This window comes from Pristis pectinata, chromosome 7, assembly GCF_009764475.1.
Source record: "Pristis pectinata isolate sPriPec2 chromosome 7, sPriPec2.1.pri, whole genome shotgun sequence".
Classification (NCBI taxonomy): domain Eukaryota; kingdom Metazoa; phylum Chordata; class Chondrichthyes; order Rhinopristiformes; family Pristidae; genus Pristis; species Pristis pectinata.
The window spans coordinates 2,084,219-2,105,704 of record NC_067411.1 but is presented as its reverse complement, the minus strand read 5'-3'; the positions used below and the strand labels follow the sequence as shown (position 1 = coordinate 2,105,704).

The window sequence follows — 21,486 nt, the reverse complement described above, 5'->3', positions numbered from 1 at the left end:
TGTATGGAACAAGCTGCCAGAGGAAGTGGGTGAGGCAGGTACAACAGTGTCATTTAAGAAGCACTTGGATAGGTACATGGAGGGACGGGGCTTGGAGGGATATGGGCCGAACGCAGGAAATTGGGACTAGCTGTGTGGGCACCGTGGTCGGCATGGACTGGTTGGGCTGAAGGACCTGTAACCCTGCTGTATTGCTCTATGATTCTACCATTAAATTTGGGGATTCCTGGAACACAGATTATGGAGGATTCTCGAGCTGGAATAGATTACAAAGCTGGGGGTGGATGGGGCTGGGGGGGAGTCCTACTCCCTTCCAAAATTGCTTTCATGCTCAATATATGATAGGCACAAACTTCGGGATCTTTCTGCAAAGCAGACATGTGACAACCAGTAAAAGAGTCTGCCCCGCTCACAGGCCCCTGTTTTCAGACCAAAGTGGATAGTGTGAATCAGTGTGAATCAACCAGTCTGTTCTAAAGGCAAAAACATATGGCCAGGGCACGACCTATGTGTTTCAGAAAACTGAAGGAGATATCATTTGTTGAATGCTGTGAACGTTAAGAATTAAACTAATTGAACTCTCAGGCTGCTGGTTCCAGGGTTACTGTTGGGGATTTATTAACTTGTTCATGGTAGAAGCTTGAGTCCAGTAAATTGTCTTGAGTGAGTTTTCAGGTAGCATGGCAGGTGAATCAACGAAATGCAGAGTTCTTGAGTAATGTCACACAGCTCAGAACATCTATCTCAAATTGCCACTCTTTCTACACCAATACAGAAAAAGTACTGGAGGAACTCAGCAGGTCGGGCAGCATCTATGAAGGGAAATGGACAGTCGACGTTTCAGGTCGAGACCCCTCAACTGGAAGACCCAGTCCAGATGAAGAATCTGGGCCCGAAACAGCAACTGTCCATTTCCCTCCACAAATGCTGCCTGACCCACCGTTCCTCCAGCGCTTCGTGTGTTGCTCCAGGTTTCCAGCACCTGCCGTCTCTCCTGTCTCCACTTATCCCTTTGCAGACTCGTTACGTCCCCCTCACAGCATCCTCATGATGGGATTACCTTCACCAGAAGGACTACAACTTGTCCCTGGTAGGTCGTCCCCACCAGCAGTATCCAGAACGGTATACTTATTGTTGATGAGAACAGCCACAGGGGTGCTCTGCTCCTTCTGTCTAATCCCCTTCCCTTTCCTGACAGTCACCAAGCTACCTGCCTCCTGACTTTTAGGTGTAACTATCTCCTTGAAACGCCTGTCTATGTCTGCCTCCACCTCCCGAATGATCCGAAGTTCATCCAGCTCCAGCTCCAGTTCCCTAACACGGTTTGCCAGGAGCTGCCGCTGGATGCACCTTTTACAGGTGTAGTCATCAGGGATAAGCGTGCTGTCCCTAACTTCCCACATACTGCATTCGGAGCACACAACTGCCCGAGCTGCTGCCTTCATTACCCAATCCAACTTTAATTAGCTTAAGGGAACCTACCAGCCTTACCTCGCAGGCTGCTAGCTCTTCCTCAGCCTCTGCTCGTCGAAGCCTCTTGAGCCAAAGCCTCAAGGCTCCACTCCTACCCTGAGCCACTCACACACTGGCCGCTCCGCTTAGTTACCCCTCCTGATATTCTACTTAAATATTTATCACAGATAACAGGTAACCTTACCTTTGCCTACCTACCAGCTACTCACCTGCCTTACCCCTTTTCACCGAAGCCCCTTGAGCCAAAGCCTAGAACACTCTGCTCCCACTCACTCTGCTGCCCGCTCTATAGGCGGTTGGCATTTTAAACTGCCCGCGCCGCGCCTGCACAGTCCAGCCCCCCACTCGACCACTAAAAACTTCTAAAACACTTATAAAAAATAAAAAATACTAACCCTAGTAAATTCTAACCCTATTAAAAAGTATACCATTCTGGATACTGCTGGTGGGGACGACCTACCAGGAACAAGTTGTAGTGGTCAAGTCTCTGGCACCGAGGCGGGACCCTCATCTCAGATAGGAGGGAGGGTAAAGAGGAGAGCAGTAGTGATAGGGGATTCAATAGTTAGGGGGACAGATAGGAGATTCTGTGGGAGAGATCGAGAATCCCGGATGGTCTGTTGTCTCCCTGGTGCCAGGGTCCGTGATATCTCAGATCGAGTTCTTGATATTCTCAGGAGGGAGGGTGAGCAGCCAGATGTCGTGGTCCATGTTGGGACCAATGACGTAGATAGGAAGAAGGAAGAGGTCCTGCAAAGAGAGTTTAGGGAATTAGATGCAAAGTTGAAGGACAGGACCTCCAAGGTTGCAATCTCAGGATTGCTACCAGTTCCACGTGCGAGTGAGGCTAGAAATAGGAGGATCATGCAGCTAAATATGTGGCTAAGGAATTGGTGCAGGAGGGAGGGCTTCAGGTTTCTGGATAATTGGGCTTTGTTCCAGGGAAGGTGGGATCTGTTCCGAAGGGACGGTTTACGCCTGAACTGGAGGGGGACTAACATACTTGCAGGTAGGTTTGCTAGTGCTGCTCCGGGGGGTTTAAACTAGATTTGTAGGGGGAGGGGAACCAGAGTGTTAGAGAAGAAAGTGAGGAGGAAAATGATTGTGCGAGGTCTGCAGGTATGGACAGAAATCAAAGGTTTGTACATGATAGAAATGTTCTCAGGTGCATCTATTTCAATGCAAAGAATATTGTAGGTAAGGCGGATGAGCTTAGGGTGTGGATTGGCACATGGGATTACAATGTTATTGCTATTAGTGAGACATGGCTGCAGGAGGGGCAGGACTGGCAGCTTAATGTTCTGGGCTTCCGTTGTTTCAGATGTGATAGAGGGGGAGGGATGAAAGGGGGAGGTGTGGCATTACCGGTCAGGGAACAGATCACGGCTGTGCGTAGACAGGACAGGCCGGAGGGCTCGTCTACAGAGGCCATACGGGTGGAGCTGAGGAACAGGAAAGATGTGGCCACACTAATAGGGTTGTATTATAGACCGCCCAATAGTCAGAGAGAACTGGAGGAACAAATCTGTAGGGAGATAGCAGACCGATGTAAGAAACAGAAAGTTGTAATAGTTGGGGATTTTAACTTTCCACATATTGACTGGGACTCCCACACTGCGAAAGGGCTGGATGGCTTGGAATTTGTCAAATGTGTTCAGGAAAGTTTTCTAAATCAATATATAGAGGTACCAACGAGAGAGAATGCAATACTTGATCTCCTATTAGAGAACCAGGCAGGTCAGGTGACAGAAGTATGTGTAGGTGAGCATTTTGGGTCCAGTGACCATAATGCAATTAGTTTCAAGATAATTATGGATAAGGATAGGTCTGGTCCTCGAGTGGAGGTTCTAAATTGGAGAAAGGCCAATTTTGTGGAAATGAGAAAGGATCTAGGTAGGGTGGATTGGGATAAGTTATTTTCTGGCAAGGATGTGCTCAGTAAATGGAAAGCCTTCAAAGACGAAATTTTGAGAGTGCAGAGTTTGTATGTTCCTGGCAGGATTAAAGGCAAGGGTAACAAGCATAGGGAACCTTGGTTTTCAAACGATATTGGTGAGCTGGTTAAGAAAAAGAGAGAGGTGTATAGCAGGTATAGGCAACTAGGAACGGATGAGGTACTTGAAGAGTATAGGAAATGTAAGAAAATACTAAAAAAGGAAATCAGGAAGGCAAAAAGAAGACGTGAGGCTGCTTTGGCAGATAATGTGAAGGTAAACCCAAAGGGTTTCTACAGGTATATTAAGAGCAAAAGGATAGTAAGAGACAGAATTGGTCCCCTAGAAGATCAGTGTGGTCATATATGCGTGGAGCCTCAGGAGATGGGGGAGGTCTTAAATAGTTTTTTTGCATCAGTATTTACTCAGGAAACTGGCATCGTGGATATAGAAGGAAGGGAAACAAGCAGTAGTGTCATGGAACATATAGAGATTAAAAAGGAGGAGGTACTTGATGCTTTACAGCGAATAAAGGTAGATAAATCCCCAGGGCCTGACAAGATATTTCCTCGGACCTTGAGAGAGACTAGTGTAGAAATTGCAGGGGCCCTGGCAGATATATTTAAAATGTCCTTAGCCACGGGTGTGGTGCCAGAGGACTGGAGGGTAGCTCATGTTGTTCCCTTGTTTAAGAAAGGCTTGAAGAGTAAACCAAGTAATTACAGGCCAGTGAGCCTGACATCAGTAGTGGGTAAATTATTGGAAGGTGTTGTGAGAGATAGGACATATAAGTATTTGGACAGCCAAGGGCTGATTAATGATAGTCAGCATGGCTTTGTGTGTGGTAGATCGTGTTTAACGAATCTTGTGGAGTTTTTTGAGGAGGTCACTAAGAAAGTAGATGAAGGTAAGGCTGTGGATGTTGTCTACATGGACTTTAGTAAGGCCTTTGACAAGGTCCACATGGGAGATTAGTTCAGAAGGTTCAGTCAATGGAAAGACTGAGCATGTTAGGACTTTATTCCTTGGAGTGGAGAAGAATGAGGGGAGATATGATAGAGATTTATAAAATGATGAGGGGTATAGACAGGGTTAATGCAAGTAGGCTCTTTCCACCTAGATTAGGAGAGAGAAGTACGAGAGGACATGGCTTTAGGGTGAAGGGGGAAAGGTTTAGGGGGAACATTAGGGGGAACTTCTTCACTCAGACAGTGGTGGGAGTGTGGAATGGGCTGCCATCTGATGTGGTAAATGCGGGCTCACTCTTAACTTTTAAGAGTAAATTGGATAGATACATGGACGAGACAGGTCTGGAGGGGTATGGGCTGGGGGCAGGTAAATGGGACTAGTGAAATAATGTTTCGGCACAGACTAGAAGGGCCGAATGGCCTGTTTTCTGTGCTGTAGTTTTCTATGGTTCTATGGACTACAGTAGCTCAGCATCACTTTCTGAAGACCAACTAGGGATGGCAACGAAGGTTGGCCTTGCCAATGACACCCAAGTCCCAAACATGAATAAATAATGTTCCTGTGTTATATTTAAGTGTCTGTCGAATTCCATTCTAAAAATTATTGTTGGTTCAGCTTCCAGTTCCCTTTCAGACTGCACAATTAATGTTCTTGGCTACTACAATGCAATGAGTTGTGTCCATTAAGCTATTTGCTGTCAGTATGTCAAAGCATTGTGCAACATGATGAGAAATTTGATGCTTTGATGCAACTAAGAAAAAGATTTCATTTAGTTGGTATTGGTTTATAAGATATCTTTATTAGTCACATGTACATCGAAACACACAGTGAAACACATCATTTTGCGTAGAGTGTTCTGGGGGCAGCCTGCAAGTGTCGCCACACTTCCGGCGCCAACATAGCATGCCCACAACTTCCTAACCTGTACTTCTTTTTTGGAAAGTGGGAGGAAACTGGAGCACCCAGAGGAAACCTGCCTCCACACTATCTATTTATATTGTATGATAGGTTATCCACCTAGAGGTTAACTTGGTTTCTCTCTCCAAAGATGATAACTGACCAGCTAACTGTTTCTAATATTTTTTGTTTCCATTTTTAAAGCTGGTTTTTATATGTTGTTTCATACAGAAGCAGGTCTGTTGTTCAGGATAATCCTGGTCTTTGCTTCACTGGGCACAACCCTGATGCTATTCTTGATCCTGTACACCAAGAACCAAAGGTATGTATGACAAAAACACGGTGAGCGGTGCACACCAGGCACGGGTGCCAACAAGCCTCTAGTACTGCATGTATTTGGCCCAATGAGAGTCACTCCCAATCCTGTTTCCTGACTTAGAACATGCAGCCCTATAACCTCAAATATCCACACATTTCCCTATGGATATCTGCCTCTATTGTTCTTTAGGCAAGGAATTATAATTACTTGTAGCCTGAATAGTATTTCTTCATGTCACTCACATTCTTTGGTCAATCACCTTAAATTTTATTTCTGACTCTTTGCTGGTGAAAACCCGTTCTCTTTATTCACATTGGTAAGATTAATTGCTACATCTTGAGTTCCAAATCCCAGTTGTGATATGGAGATATCGAGAGGCCACTAGGTACTATTTGTCTGACAGAGAGCATTGAAGTGACATAGATAAAATCCTGAGTGAATGACTTCCACTCATCCTGCGTACTGTTATCAGACTTGAGGATTGTCTGAGAATACATCCTATCATTTGTTTTAATGGGAACTTGACATCCTAAAATACTTCTTTTCAGACTGAAGCTGTTCTTTCTGCCTCCTGTTCCTGTGCCCAAAATCAAAGGAATTGATTCAGATCTTCTTAAGGTAATCGGAATGTTTGGATACTATATCATTTCTGTAAATTGCAGAAAGGAGGAGCCTAAAAACTGTTGGAAATGTAGATCTCGCAGCAAAGAGAAGACCAAATGTATAGGCACATTTCTAACATGTTTCAGAAAGGCAGTAAGAATGAGGGATTCCAATTAGTCATAAATTCATAGATATACAGCACAGAAACAGGCCTTTCGGCCCAACTCATGCATGTCGACCAGGTTTTCTACCTGAGCCAGTCCCATTTGCCTGTATTTGGCCCATATCCCTGTAAACCTTTCCTATCCTGTTACCCTAATATTAACTGAGATTCATTCAATGTAAAAGGTATAGAGAGCACAAAATTCCTAAAGTACGTTCAAGAGGGAGAGCAGTTTTGTGATTGTGATTATCATTCAGTTAGACTTATTATAGACAATAGACAATAGGAGCAGAAGTAGACCATTCGGCCCTTCGAGTCTGCACCGCCATTTTGAGATCATGGCTGATCCTCAACAATCAATATCCTGTTCCTGCCTTGTCCCCATATCCCTTGATTCCCCTATCTATAAGAAACCTATCTAGCTCCTTCTTGAAAGTGCCCAGAGAATTGGCCTCCGCTGCCCTCTGAGGCAGTGCATTCCACAAATTCACAACCCTCTGGGAGAAGAAGTTTTTCCTCCCCTCTGTCCTAAATGGCCTAGCCCTTATTCTTAAATCATGCCCCCTGGTTCTGGACTTCCCCAACATCGGGATCATATTTCCTGTCTCTATCTTGTCCAATCCCTTAATAATCCTGTATGTTTCAATCAGATCCCCTCTCAATCTTCTCAATTCCAGCGTGTACAATCCCAGTCTCTCCAACCTCTCGGCATAAGACAGTCCCGACATCCCTGGAATTAACCTCATAAACCTACGCTGCATGCCCTCTATAGCCAGGATATCCTTCCTTAACCCTGGAGACCAAAACTGTACACAATTCTCCAGGAGTGGTCTCACCAGGGTCCTGTACAAATGCAAAAGAATCTCTTTGCTTTTGTACTCAATTCCCCTTGTAATACAGGCCAACATTCCATTAGCCTTCATCACTGCCTGCTGCACTTGCTCATTCACTTTCAGTGACTGATGAACAAGGACTCCTAGATCCCTTTGTATTTCCCCCTTACCTAACCCCACACCATTCAGATAATAATCCGCCTTCCTGTTCCTGCTCCCAAAGTGGAGAACCTCACACTTATCCACATTAAACTTCATCTGCCAAGTATCTGCCCACTTACCCAACCTATCCAAATCACCTTGAATTCTCCTAACTTCCTCTACACGTCGCACTGCCACCCAACTTTGCATCATCAGCAAACTTGCTAATGTTATTCACAATGCCTTCATCTAAATCATCAACATAGATCGTAAACAGCTGTGGTCCCAGCACCGAGCCCTGTGGCACCCCACTAGTCACGGCCTGCCATTCTGAGAAACATCCATTCACCCCTACCCTTTGTTTCCTATCCGCCAACCAGTTTTCTATCCATGTTAATACCTGCCCCCCAATTCCACGAGCCCTAATTTTACCCACCAGTCTCCTGTGCAGCACTTTATCAAATGCCTTCTGAAAGTCAAGGTATACAACATCCACTGAATCTCCCTCGTCTATTTTCCTGGTTACACCCTCAAAAAACTCCAGTAGATTAGTCAAGCATGATTTGCCCTTGGTAAATCCATGTTGACTCGACCCAATCCTATCATTGCTATCCAAATGTGCCGCTATTTCATCCTTAATAATGGACTCTAGCATCTTCCCCACCACAGATGTTAGGCTAACTGGACGATAGTTCCCCGTTTTCTCCCTCCCTCCTTTCTTAAAAAGTGGGATAACATTAGCCATTCTCCAATCCTCAGGAACTGACCCCGAATCTAAGGAACATCGGAAAAGCTGTGAAAAAGGGCAACGTTTTTCTTTTACCCTTCATTTCTTGGGACATAGGCATCACAGGGAAGGCCAGGATTTATTGCCCATTTCTAATTGCCCTTAAGGAAATTGGGATGAGCTGCCTTCTTGACCCACTGCAGTGCTATTGGACTGGGAGTCCCAGGATTCAGGACAAGCAGTGTATTTCTATGTTAGAGTGGTGTGTGACTTGGAGGGGTGTTCCACTGTGACAGCTGCCCTTGTCCTACTTGGTGATAGAAGTTACGGGTTTGGGAGGTGCTTTCAGAATAGCCTGGGTGAGTGACAGCACTGTAATAGGTTGGGTAAGTCTTTTCCACGGATGTGCTGGCCACAAGACCTCCTGTGTCATTATGATATTATTGTCAATCAATATGTAGGTTGGTGTGTCTAAACATGGATATTGTAGAGCTCTCCCAGATGAATAGAGTTACACAGCTGGTGTCACTGCATGAAAACATACAGCTGCAAGTCAAATATGCCACCTTAAAGGGTACTGTACGATAACAAACATTTTGGGACTGATTTTAACACTTTCATTGAGATGGAAAATGGAGACATTAATTAATACTTCAGGTGGACAGCATTTACTAAAAAGCATCATCATTCTGAACTGTCCTTTATGTCATATATCCTGTGTATTTCCACCATTTTCTGCAAACATTTCAGTGTGCAGTATTCTGATGACTCCTTTAAATCTTTGCCAATATTTTATGTTTATTTGTTACAGAAAGGTAAAATGGATGAAGTGAACTCGATCTTTGCAAACCACCTGAGCTACAAGTCTGATATATGTATTGATGATCCTTGGATAGAATTCATTGATATTGACCTTGATGATGCAGATGGAAAGACAGAGGTGTTGGATACAGACAGACTCCTTGAGTCTGGCCACCCGAAGCCGGACAATTGCCTGACTGCCAAGGATGATGATTCTGGCCGTGACAGTTGTTACGAACCAGAGGTTTCTGAAGCAGAAGGAGCTGGCTGTAAACAAAATGCCAGTGAATTAACCAGCTTTCAGTTGAAAACCAGTGATAGAAAAGAAGACATGAAGAACGACATGGGAATTATTTTGGGCGTGTCGGGTGTAGATGACAAAAAGAGCCAGCAACCAAACAATGAGGAATGTGAGTGTAGCAAAGTGGAACAGGTTACCATAGACACTGGATTAACAGCCTCAACCAAAACTGAGTTCAGTCATCCACCTGTACATAGCCAACTCAGCAACCAGAGTTCCTTTGGGAAGATGGACTTTTACGCACAGGTAAGTGACATCACCCCTACAGGGGGTGTCCTCCTCTCCCCAGGGCAGCAGAACAAAATGGAGCTAGCCCCAGCCAAAGAAACCTCAGCTGATCTAAAGGCAAACCAGAAAGACAAGCGTTCAGACAACGCCTACACGTCAGAAGGTGATATGAAGCAGTTTTGTGCCAGCAGCACAAGCAAAGAAAACCTATCAGGTGCAGAGAAAAACCTTAATCGAAGCAACTATTTCACCACAGAGAGCCTTGCAAGTACCATGGTTGGATCCTGTAAAGAAACAGAAAACACAAGGCAGCCAACGTTACCTGTCCCAGACTATACCTCGATACACATGGTGGACTCTCAACAGAGCCTATTGTTGAACCCAAGTGCATTGCCCAGCAAGAGTCAGCCCACCCTTGCTGGGTATCTGATGCCTGAACAACTTGGCAGTGTCATCCCCTAGTTACAGCATCTAACTTCAGCGCACTGTTATAAGAGCTGTCTGATAGACTTTGTGTATAATGATATGAAAGTATTAGCTCAAAAGAAACACACAACGGTACGACCATTAAGAAATATTATAACTGATAAATCAAGACTAAGAATTATTTTTAAATGTCAGCTATATTTGTTAGTGAGAAAAGGCTGTATTTTTATAAAGCTAAAACGATTCCCAGATAAAGAAGCTGGACTATAATTGGAAGAAAGTTCTCTGCCAATCAGACTGGGAATCCTGTTTCTCAGTAAGCCATTTCTATAATTCTTGGAAATACCTGCTGCGAATGGGTCATAAATGTGCCCGAAATAATTTGGGGATCAGGGAAAGGAACAATGCCCTGAAATCTTATGTCCCTAAAACATCAAGCCCGTATAATCAGTGGAACTGAACTTTGGAGGCACGTGTACAATGCAAATCCCCCATTATTTCGTGATAAATTTTTAGGCAGTGTTATCACTCTAAAATAATAGTGCTCACAGTGGTTCAGTCAGCACTCTTCCCAATGTTTGTGACAACCCTTAGTATACTCCTTTTCAATTTAGATGGACGGGAATGGCAGAAATATCCAACAAAAGCTTTACCTTAAAGTGGATCTCAGGAACAAAGCTAATGTCAATAACCTGGCACCTTTAAAGGAATGTAAACGTTAGTCCCCTTCCCAACAGGTCACTAAGCTCTTTAAAAGGGGAAGCTGAGGGCAAATACACTCTACAAAGCTTTCACTCTGTTATCTCTCAAATGGCTGGGAAAGTAAGAACCATGCTGAGTTGAGCTTCAGTTGTTCAATGTTGTGTGTGAGAGTGAAATGAAACATTGCAGTGCAAACTTATTTCTTACCTTAAAGTCTCTTCTGCCTTTCTCAGTACTCGAGCCAATCAGCCCCTGAAGCAACTTGTTAAAACTTCTCTTAAGTGGAAACCCTCTCTTACATCAGCCGGCACTGTTTATAGAGATGCAGTGTATAATAGGGAAGTTGGATAAACTCTTTCTGCCCTGTTTTTATGTAATTTAGGTAAAATAATCAGAAAAAAACCTCAAACTGAGTTCTTGATATTAACTTAACATAATAAGAGCATTCATCCCTTGTTTAATATGTTGGTCTGTTCAAATAGTTGATTGCAGGTAACTCCACTCCAAAGTTGTTGAAGTGGGATTAGTGTTATCAATGGAATGCTCTGCAGTGAGTCTCAGACCAAGTGGGATTTGATCCCATTGTTGATCTTGCAACTTCGCAGTGAATAGTCAGCAGAGCAACCTTGCTATACAGCAGACTCCCCCCACTCATTCCAACTTCTTGCAAGTAAGAAATTTGATACTATTACTAAAATGTGAAAATAGCATTGCTCAGATAAATGTCTTTATAAATTAGGGATATATTTTCAAAAATTTCATAGATTCATCAAGTTATACAGCATGAAAACAGGCTCTTCGGCCCAACTCATCCATACTGACCAAGTTGCCTATCTACACCAATCCCATCTGCCTGCATTTATCCCATATCCCTCTATCCCTATCCGTGAACCTGTCCAAGTATCTTTTCAACGTCGTTTGCCCACCTCTACCACTTCCTCTGGCAGCTCGTTCTACATACCCACCACCCTCTGTGTGAAAACCTTGACCTCAGATCCCCTTTAATCCTTTTCCCTTTCACCTTAAATCTAGTTTTAGATTCCCCTACCTTGGGAAAAGGAGTGTGACCATCTCTCCTATCTATGCTCCTCATAACTTTAAAATCTCTACAAAATCACCCCTCAGCCTCCTTCGCTCCAAGGAAAACAATCCCAGTTTATCCAGTCTCTTTTTATAACTCAAGCCCTCTCAGCCTGGCAACTTCCTTGTGAATCTGTTCTGCAGCCTCTCTTCCTTTTAATCAATATCCTTCCTATTGTATGGCCACCAGAACTGTACACAATACTCCAAGTGTGGTCTCACCACATTTTGTACTACTGTGACATGACATCCCAACTCCTGTACTCAGTGCCACAGCCGGTGAAGGCCAGCAGGCCATGCGCCTTCTTCACTAGCCTGTCTACCTCTGTTGCCACTTTCAGGGAACTATGTACTTGGTCCCTCTGTTCAGCAACACTCCCCAGGTCACTGTGTATGTCCTGCCCGGGTTTAATTTCCCCAAAATGCATCACCTCACCCTTGTCCGACTTAAATTCCATCTGCCATTCCTTTGCCCACTTTCCCAGTTGACCCAGATCCTTTTGTAACCTCAGGTAATCTTCACTGTCCACTACACCACTGATGCTGCTGTTATCTGCAAACTTGCTATTCATGCCATGTGTTCTCATCCAAATCAGTAGTGTATTTGGCAAACAATAAAGGACCCAGCACCAATCGCTGCAGCACACCAATACTTACTGGTCTCCAATCTGAAAAGCAACCCTCTACTACCACTCCCTGCCTCCTTCCACCAAGTGAATTAGCTAGCTCACCCTGGATCTCATGTATTCTAACCTTCTGGACCAACCTACCATACAGGACCTTGTCAAAAGCCTTGCTAAAGTCCATGTAGATAACACCTGCGCCCTATCCTCGTCAATTCTCTTGGTCACCACCTCAAAAGACTCAAATTCATTGTATGTTCATTATATATGTGTTCGTTCTGGACCAGCCCACCATGAGAGACCTTGTCAAATGCTCAGCTTAAGTCCATGTAGACAACATCCACTACCCTACCTTCATCAATCATCTTCGTCATCCCCTCAAAAACCTCAAATCAAGTTTATAAAACATGACCTCACCTGCACAAAGCCATGTTGACTATCCCGAATAAGTCCTTGCTTTTTAAAATGCAAGTAAATCCTAGCCTTAAGAATCTTCTGCAGTAATCTCCCTACCACTGATGTAAGGCTCACTGTCCTATAATTTCCTGGTTTTTCCCTGCTGCCTTTCTTAAACAAAGGAACAACACTGGCTGTTCTCCAGTTCTCTGCAACCTTGCCTGTGGCTAAAGTGCTCTGTCAAGGCCCCAGTTGTTGGCCTGAAACATTAAGTCTGTTTTCCCTCCACAGACGCTGCTTGACCTCCGGAGTATTTCCAGTATTGTTACTTACAAAGCTTTAAGCCATCACCAGTACGGGTTTTGTTTTTCTCTAATTTCCGTCAGTAGATTTAAGGATATATCCAAGAGTTATAATCACTGTGAGAATATTCTTTACCAATGTCTTACTCCGTTTCCACCCCTAGCTCCTCCCCAAAGTATGCTGCTACTTGTGGTTTCTCAGTAAATATTCTCTCTATGGGAGCTCTGAACTTCCACCTGCCAATGAGTGCTGAGCCATCCTTTATCTTCATAATGAGTGCTGGGACAAAGCCATTCACCTCCAGCCCACCCTATCCCAGTAATATTCGGGTTAGCACCGTCCACCCAGTAGTATTACATGGTTGTCCCAGGAAGCAGTCATAAATGCAACTTTCAGGAACAGTGGACAGTCGAGAACCACAAATACCTACATGGAGGCATACGGAACCATAAATCTGCTGAAATATACTTACTCAATGCACCAGAGAAAGAGGCCATTGGATCAATCTGGCCCAGGGCATCCAGCGGATCTAACCCCTCATTCCCCCAATCCTGACATCAGGCATTTTACCAGTGGCATCATGCAAGCTTCCTTAATCCCATTCATAAATTGATTATATGTTAATCAGTACTTGATTAACTTTTTATCCATTTTACAAAAGTGCTTTGAGTTACAAAACCATCCTGTGCCAACTAGAAAGGTGAAAGACAGATAAAATATTGAAATTTTTAGCTTACACCAAGCTTTGCTCAGGGACTGTAAAAGTACCTCATCATTGTTCTATTTTATTGAATTTTTTTAACAAGCAATTTTATAGTATCATCTCCCTGGAAAAATGTGAATCCAACAAGATTAAAAAAAAATGATTATAAGGATTGTACTTTTCTGGGAGACACATACTCCTGTAGATCACATTACATTGCAGACAGGGTAGGGCTAAATCTGTGGGAGTTGCCCAAAAGGCCTCTGCAGCTTGTTCTACCTGACCTTAACTTGCCTCCAGTAACTTGCTTCCCAATAACAATGGGAGTGGCATCACCGCAAGGGCTGCAGCAGCTGAAGGTTTACCACCGGCACCTCAAGAACAGTCAGGATTGGGCAGTAATTGCTGAGCTTGTCCACATACTGAAAACTGAATAAGTATAAAAGCCAATAAGTGCTCCAACACTATTATAAAATAATGGTTCTTTAAAAATTGCTGCATTATAGTGCAATATTCCTTCAACAGAGTTTACAGTGGGACTGGTGTTGGGGGTACTGGCAATGTAAATTACTCCGACTCCAGGAAAAGTGAAAGCCAGGTTCTTTTTAGAAGAAAACATCTCCTATCTGAGCACTGCTGTTTTGACTTTGTGCTGCTTGTAAAGCAGCCTTACAGGATTTGTTCCATTTGAGAAAACCAACTTGATCTGCATGCTGGTGTATTTATTTCCACATGGGTGAATTAAGATTTGGACCTGATCTTGTATTCTCCTTAAACCCAGATGCCATTTCTCCATGTTTCTGAAAGGCACATTATAATAGCAGGAGCAGGAACCCATATAGAATGGTCACAGCACAGACCTGGGCTCATCGTGCTCCAGGTCTCCACCAAAGCAACTCACCAGTTCCACCCCATCCTCATCCTCCCCCCCCGCCCTTTCTCCGTAGCTTAACAATATTTTTCCTCACCCTATATTTATCCAATGACCTCAAAGACCTCAGTGGAACCTGCCTCTCCCACATCTGGAGGCAGTGCATTCCAGATTCCAACCACATGCTGTGAAAACACATATTTCCTCGCATCACTGAAGATTCTCTCCCCCTTAACCATTGACACCTGTGACACTCGTCCTCAACCTCTCCAGCACCCCCCATATCCACTCTGTCCAGTCCCATCATCGTTTCATATACTTGTAACAGATCTCCCTTCATCCTGCTCACAAGTAGAAACAGTCCCAGCCTCTCTGATCTATCCTTGTCCCTCATCCCAGGACATTCAGTATATGAGGTGGGACATTATGTTGCAGTTGTATAAGTCATTGGTGAGGCTGCACTTGGAGCACTGTGGACAGTTTTGGTCACCCTTGTTGTAGAAAAGACATGGTTAAACTGGAAAGAGTGCCGAAAAGAAATACAAGGATGTTGCCAGGACTAGAGGGCCTTGTCCCTCATCCCTCATAATCTTTTCTGGACCCTCTCCAATGCCTTCACACCCTTTCTACAATGAGATAACTAGAAATGAACACAATATTCCAGTTGAGGTTGGACCAGTGCTTTATAAAGGTTCGACATGACTTCCTTGTTTTTATGCCGAAGTTGTAAATGCCTTATTAACCCCTTCCACAACCTGCCCTGTACCTTCAGTGATGTGCATCCATATCCCTAGATTCTCTGCTCCTGCACCCCTTTTAGAACAATATCCTTTATTCTATATTGCCCTCTTCTTCCTACCAACATGTGTCACTTCACATTTCTGCACACTACAACCTTCATCTGCCCACCCCATCAGCCTCCCCTATCCTCCTGCAATTTATCATCATCCTCTTTGCAACTCACAGAACTGCCGACGAAAGCTACAAAATAAACTGGGTGTTCCTCACAGGTTTGTGCTGCACCTGCTCTCACAGACTTGCATGGAGCTCATGCTGCCACTTTGCTGGAAATGGTACAGATGGCTTTGTGATATCTTTATTTTCTGCTCCTGGGGCTACAGGGTAAAATCACACATGGGGGTCTTCTTCAAGCATCCTGTGCCACCAGCACGTACCTGTGCTTTAGTAAGCAGCAGTGCATGAGCAGCTTCACGTCAATGATGGGTGCAGTACAAAGCAAGTATCTTTCAGGAAGCACAAGGAGCTACCTCAGTCGAGATAAAAGACACCAATTAATTGAAATTATATGATTACTTAATCATGATTTTAATTGTTGGACAACAGGAGAAGAGAAACTAAAGTTTCTTTAATGTGGGCTGATTTAATACTAACTGGAGACATTGAGCAGATACAGGCTGCTGGTTTCTGAGTATGATCATTCAGTTGGGTGTGGACTGGGGGAATGGGTGGTAGTTGAGTGGGACCAATCTGGGAGGTAAATAATAGCAATTGGGAATGACAGATTCTTTAGTAATGGAATGTACCTTGATGTCTAATTTTCTTTAAATCCTGGAAGGACTTGCAGATTTTAATAGGAACAAGCTCGTGATCTTAGTCAGAGACTTGTTGCTCAGCTGCCATTGAGATGTAGCTCAAATTTTACAGTGGGTGGATTGCTACATATTGTATGTTACATACCTGAAAAGTTTCATGAACTCTTAAAACTACAGAATATATAACAGAAACACTGATGATGAATTATATTGCCACGGTGCATTAGATATATTGAAAATTAAAAAGAACCTATTGGATGAGCACAGAGATGAAGGGGGCTTGGTCTCCCGTAGAGAGAGGCTCTGCTGCATTTTCATCTTGCTGCATTTTTGTATTTGTTCATTGATATGGGCTTCAGAGGCTGAGCAAGTATTGATTGCCCAACCGTAACTAAGAAGGTGGTGGTGAGCTTGCCTTCTCCAACCACTTCAGTGCTACAGAACATTTCAAAAGAAGGAAGACATTGCTTTGTGTTGATGGTTTAGTTCCCCCTCCATACGGTCAGTGAGTTGCAGTGGTCGTGTCTCTCCTGTTTTGGGACCATACGTTAAAAGAAGTGCAAGGAACTGAACACTCAGATCTTCTAGTCTCTTCAAAGGATACGTGTGGAGGAGAGTTTTGTCCCAAATTTAACACAAAAATAAAACTCACACTGCATTTTAATCTGTTGCTGCTGGACCATAAACATCAAGTCATTTGTGAGAACAATTTTACAGAGTAGGTGACATTGGTACATATCCCACCGCAGCACCTGAGAAATTCACATTCAAGTCACTGTCTGGAATAAAATCTAGCGTCACTAACAGTAACTATGAAACTACTTAATTGTGGTAGAAATCCACATGTTTCACAGATGTTCCGCACGGAATGGATCTGCTGTCCTGGCTTAGAAATGACTCCAGATGCACCAGATTCCTCATGGCCTCCTCAGTTCAGCCGATTACTAACCAACGAAAGAATCTTTATACGAGGAGTTTAAGTGAGTGCCAGGTGTGTAACAATGTAGAACGTTGCTGCTGAGCCCACTCCCTGTTTTACCATACACACACGCACAGGTTCATACACATAGGTTTCTGAATAGAACAGGAGGTGGAAGTCTCGAATTTATCTTACTCTTGTCTGTGAGCGATCGAGTGCCTCATGCCCAGCTCAGGAACACATAGATCTTCATTCTTTTAAAAATAAGTGGCTTAAGAATTCTTGAGGCTTCAAGAGTGGTACACTGAATTGGTGGTGCCTAGTGGGAGGACAATTTGAGGACATATTGTCACAAAATCCTCTGGTGTTCTGAGGCCCAAAATATTGTACACAAATGAGCAAACACACAGTTAACAAGGTGAAAGGCCAATCCTTCAGCGTAGTATGTAGAAACAGGCTGCAGGTAGCTGTTACTCTGTTAGAGTTTTGTTTTAGTACCTGGACCGAAATGGCAGTGTTTTGTAAGCAGACGATTTATATGTGTAGGTACCATGATCCTGCCCAACCTCTACAGTATTTGTTTAGGGCTTGAATAAGGTTAGACAAGTATTTTATATGCATGTTGCTGCTCTGAGTGTGGTGGTTGCCTTAGGGTAACCCTAACCCTAATGCACAAAGCCATTCTCCATTCCTGATGCTTAAACTGCTCCTGGTTGCCTATTTACACATCAACCACATCAAACAGATTTTACACAATGATATCCTGCTTCTGCAGACAATAGCTAGGGCAGCATGACCTTCATTGGTGCAGGCAGCAGCAAGCTTTTTCAAGAACTTAAAACATATCGTATTCATTCATGTATTTATTTTCTAAAGCATAAGGCTTTATTTAAATGAATGCAGTCTCAGGGTTATCCCTTGTGAAGATGGATGAGTTCTCTCTTTTAGCATCAGCTCATCGCGACCATGTTCTGACCATCTCCTCCACCGTTTTTGACTGTCCCTGGGTGATAGGTTGGCAGGCTGGACTGCCGTCATTTCACCACCACTGTTAGCATCAAGTTCATCCCATAACCCTTAAGTGCTGCACCTCAGTCTATCTCAACATAATAAGACAATCAAACATTCGTTAAAGGAACAAAGTATGAAATGCTGCACGACATCACTAATCATAGAACGGAATCCTAAATAAGGACTTTCCTCCCACTTTGTGTCTCTGAATTCTGCCACCACTGTCGAGTCCAGCAACAGTTAACTTCATTTGATTATAGTTACATGGGTAATATTAACAAAATGCAGAAATAAACTCAACCACATCCCTTTGTTGTGTAGTACAGAAAGTGATCTTGTTTCCATTACACTCATCAGCGAAGAAACTAATCCTGAGTATTATTTTTGCTGCATATGTTCACGTCTTAAAAGCACTTTATAAAATTAATTCAACTATTTTCAGCACTCTTGAAATCTATCTTTATCTTTGCCGTCATTTATAGATAAAATGATTATATGTAAAAATATATCCCTTGGTTACATTGAATATATTCATGGAACACAAGCTAAGTTGTGATCGTATTTTGGTTTAATGTTTTCTATAACAAACCATTCCTTGTAGGCCTAGCCTAGGGCCCCGCAGTAAGTAATTACCTGTCTGTTATCAGGATCTGATAGGGCTACACAGGGGTGTTAACAACTTTTTTGCAACATCCACTTTCTGAGAAAATATTTAGACCTACAGTGGATAGCGCTGTAAATTAGACTAGTCTCCTGGTTTAAAATTCCTTAGCTGATGGAATAATCGTCTTATCCACTAAATGTGAAGGTCCAAAGGTTAGAGATTTAATTCCAGAACATGGCACAAACTGCTTGTGCGACATTACTGGCTCATTTGGACAACAGTTGGTGCTGAGGAGTATTTCTGGTTCCGTGTTTGGAAAGGGTTAATGTTGTAACCCCTGGTCCCCAGAAGTAACATCCTTTATCTTTATAAAGAAAATGAGCTGGTTTGTTAGAGAATTAAAACTGGACATATAAAACAATTCTTTGAAATTTGATTACAACTGATGGGAATTTAACCAACAAGTTTTTAAAATTAGTAAAAGACCTTGTGACAGTTTAGGAGAATGGTTATGGGTAAGCAGTGACGATCTCTGAGCCCCACACAATAGCACGAGCCTTATTGCCTGGGTTTATGTTTGCATGTGACCCTGTCCTCTGGATCCTGGTTAACTTGCTGTAGCAATCAAAACACAAACCAGTTCAGAAATAGAATTAAGTTGCCTCATCAACAGTGTTCTTTCAATGTGAAAAATCTGAGGCAGATTTCAAAGAACCACTGTCCCTGCTCAACTATCCAAAGCTATGAGAGTTGGTACTGCCTCACAGGGTGCACCCGTTTGCCATTGCCTGACCCCTGATAACTGCCTTCCCCCATGTACCTCGTCCACTGACCCCACCTCCTCCTTCCTCTAGGCTAGTGAAATATTTAAGGCCTTTGCTGAGGGCAACAGCTGGTATTTTTGGAAGTGGGAGGTAAAACGTAACCCTGGTTGAACATTCAGTGCATCACTTGCTCAGAAGGAATAATTTAGATTTCCTCTGCCCTAGATTTGTATTTTAAGAATTAAATTTTGAAGGGTGCAAAAGTACAAATATCAACATTTTGTGAAGTATATCATGGGTTATATATTATTTTTAATCCAGAAAAGCTGCATGTTCTATTTTTAAAAAGTGCTTGCCTTTTGTGTATGTATAGCTTCTGGTTTTGTAAACTGATTGCATTGCTCTGATTTATTGTAACTAATTGATTAAAAACTACAACTATCCTCAAAAGAACTGACTGAGCTACACTGTAATACAATTCTGAAGGACTCAACAATACTTCCAACTCAGACCACAATGAATACTCAGCATCTTAACAAATCTCAGAACGTTCCATGGTTCTTAACCAAATGGTTGTGGCAAGAATGTTGTTCAGTGCCAGGGCTTTAGTACTCTCACCCCTGAGTCAGGGGTTCAAGACTCACTCTAGAGATGAGCACAAAGTGCTAGACAGTCACTCTATCACACTGCAGCACTCCCTGAGGTGCTGCCTGAGATAAAAACAGAGAGTGCTAGAAATACTCAGGCAGCTCCAATGGAGAGAAGAACAACAGTTATTGCTACAGTTTGAGTTTCAAGGAGTTTCCCAACTCCTGTTCATTCCCTCACTCCTGTTCTGGAGGGATATCAGTGAAAGAGTCGCAAGGATCGAGCGTCCCGAAGGCTGTGTTGCCTGCCTGGTGCCCAGGTTTGGGACATCTCATCTGACCTGCAGAGGAAGTTGGAGTGGGAGGGGAAAGATCCAATTGTTGTGGTCCATGTGGGTACCAACGACGTATGTAGAACAAGCAAAGAGGTTCTGCTGAGGGAACTTGAGCAGCTTGGGACTAAATTAAAAAGCAGAACCAAAAAGGAGGTAATCTCTGGATTGCTACCCGAGCCAGGTGCAAATTGACACAAGGTCAATAAGATCAGAGAGTAAAATGCGTGGCTCAAAGATTGGTGTGGCAGAAGTGGGTTTGAATTTGTGGGACATTGGCACCAGTATTGGGGACGGAGGGGGCTGTTCCGATGGGACAGGCTCCACCAGAACCATGCTGGGACCAAGGTCCTGGCGAATCACATAACTAGGGTTGTGGATAGGGCTTTAAACAGTAGGGGGCGTGGGTTCAACAGAATGGTAAAGTATGGATAAAGTAAGAGGGAAAGAGTGCAGTTGAAGTCTCCAGAATAAAGAATAAGACAAAGTTTAGAAAGGGATAAGAATTTAGCTTCAGGCAACATGGAGACAAACTTGAGAAGGGTGTTGAATACAGGACTGAAGGTGTATGCAGGCAGTATATGAAACAAGCTAGATGAGCTTATAGCGCAGTTAGAATTTGGCAGGTACGGCATTGTGGGCATCACAGATTCGTGGTTGAAGGAAGATCTCAGCTGGGAGATAAACATCCGAGGATACGCATCCTATTGAAAAGACAGGCAGATTGGCAGAGGGGGTGGGGGTGGCTCTGTTGGTAAAAAAATGAAAGCAAATTCTTAGCAAGAAGTGACATGGGATCAGAAGATGTAGAATCCTTGTGTGTAGAGTTGAGAAACTGCAAGGGTAAAACTACCCTGACGGGAGTTGTGTACAGGCCTCCGAATAGTAGCCAGGATGTGGGGTACAAATTACAAGAGGAGATAGAAAAGGCATGTAAAAAGGGCAATGTTACGGTGGTCATGGGGGATTTCAATATGCAGGTAGACTGGGAAAATCAGGTTGGCAATGGATCCCAAAAGAAGGAATTTGTAGAATGCCTACAAGATGGCTTTTTAGAGCAGCTCGTGGTCGAGCCCACTAGGAAAAAGGCAATTCTAGATTTGATGTTGTGCAATGAACCAGATTTGATTGGGGAGTTTAAGGTAAAAGAACCTTTAGGAGGCAGTGATCATAATATGATAGAATTCACCCTGCAGTTTGAGAGAGAGAAGGTAAAATCGGAT

At 43.4% G+C, this 21,486-nt stretch overlaps 1 protein-coding gene across 1 annotated transcript in view; it reads left to right on the top strand.

Moving 5' to 3' along the window:
• Nucleotides 1-19,771, top strand: part of LOC127572276 (growth hormone receptor-like) — a 139,577-nt gene extending 119,806 nt beyond the window's left edge. The window contains exons 11-13 of the mRNA XM_052019303.1: nt 5,505-5,595; nt 6,141-6,210; nt 8,871-19,771. Coding sequence (XP_051875263.1) covers nt 5,505-5,595; nt 6,141-6,210; nt 8,871-9,851 — 1,142 coding nt within the window. The 3' untranslated portion in view covers nt 9,852-19,771. The remainder of the gene's footprint in view (nt 1-5,504; nt 5,596-6,140; nt 6,211-8,870) is intronic.
• Nucleotides 19,772-21,486: the final 1,715 nt, after the last annotated feature.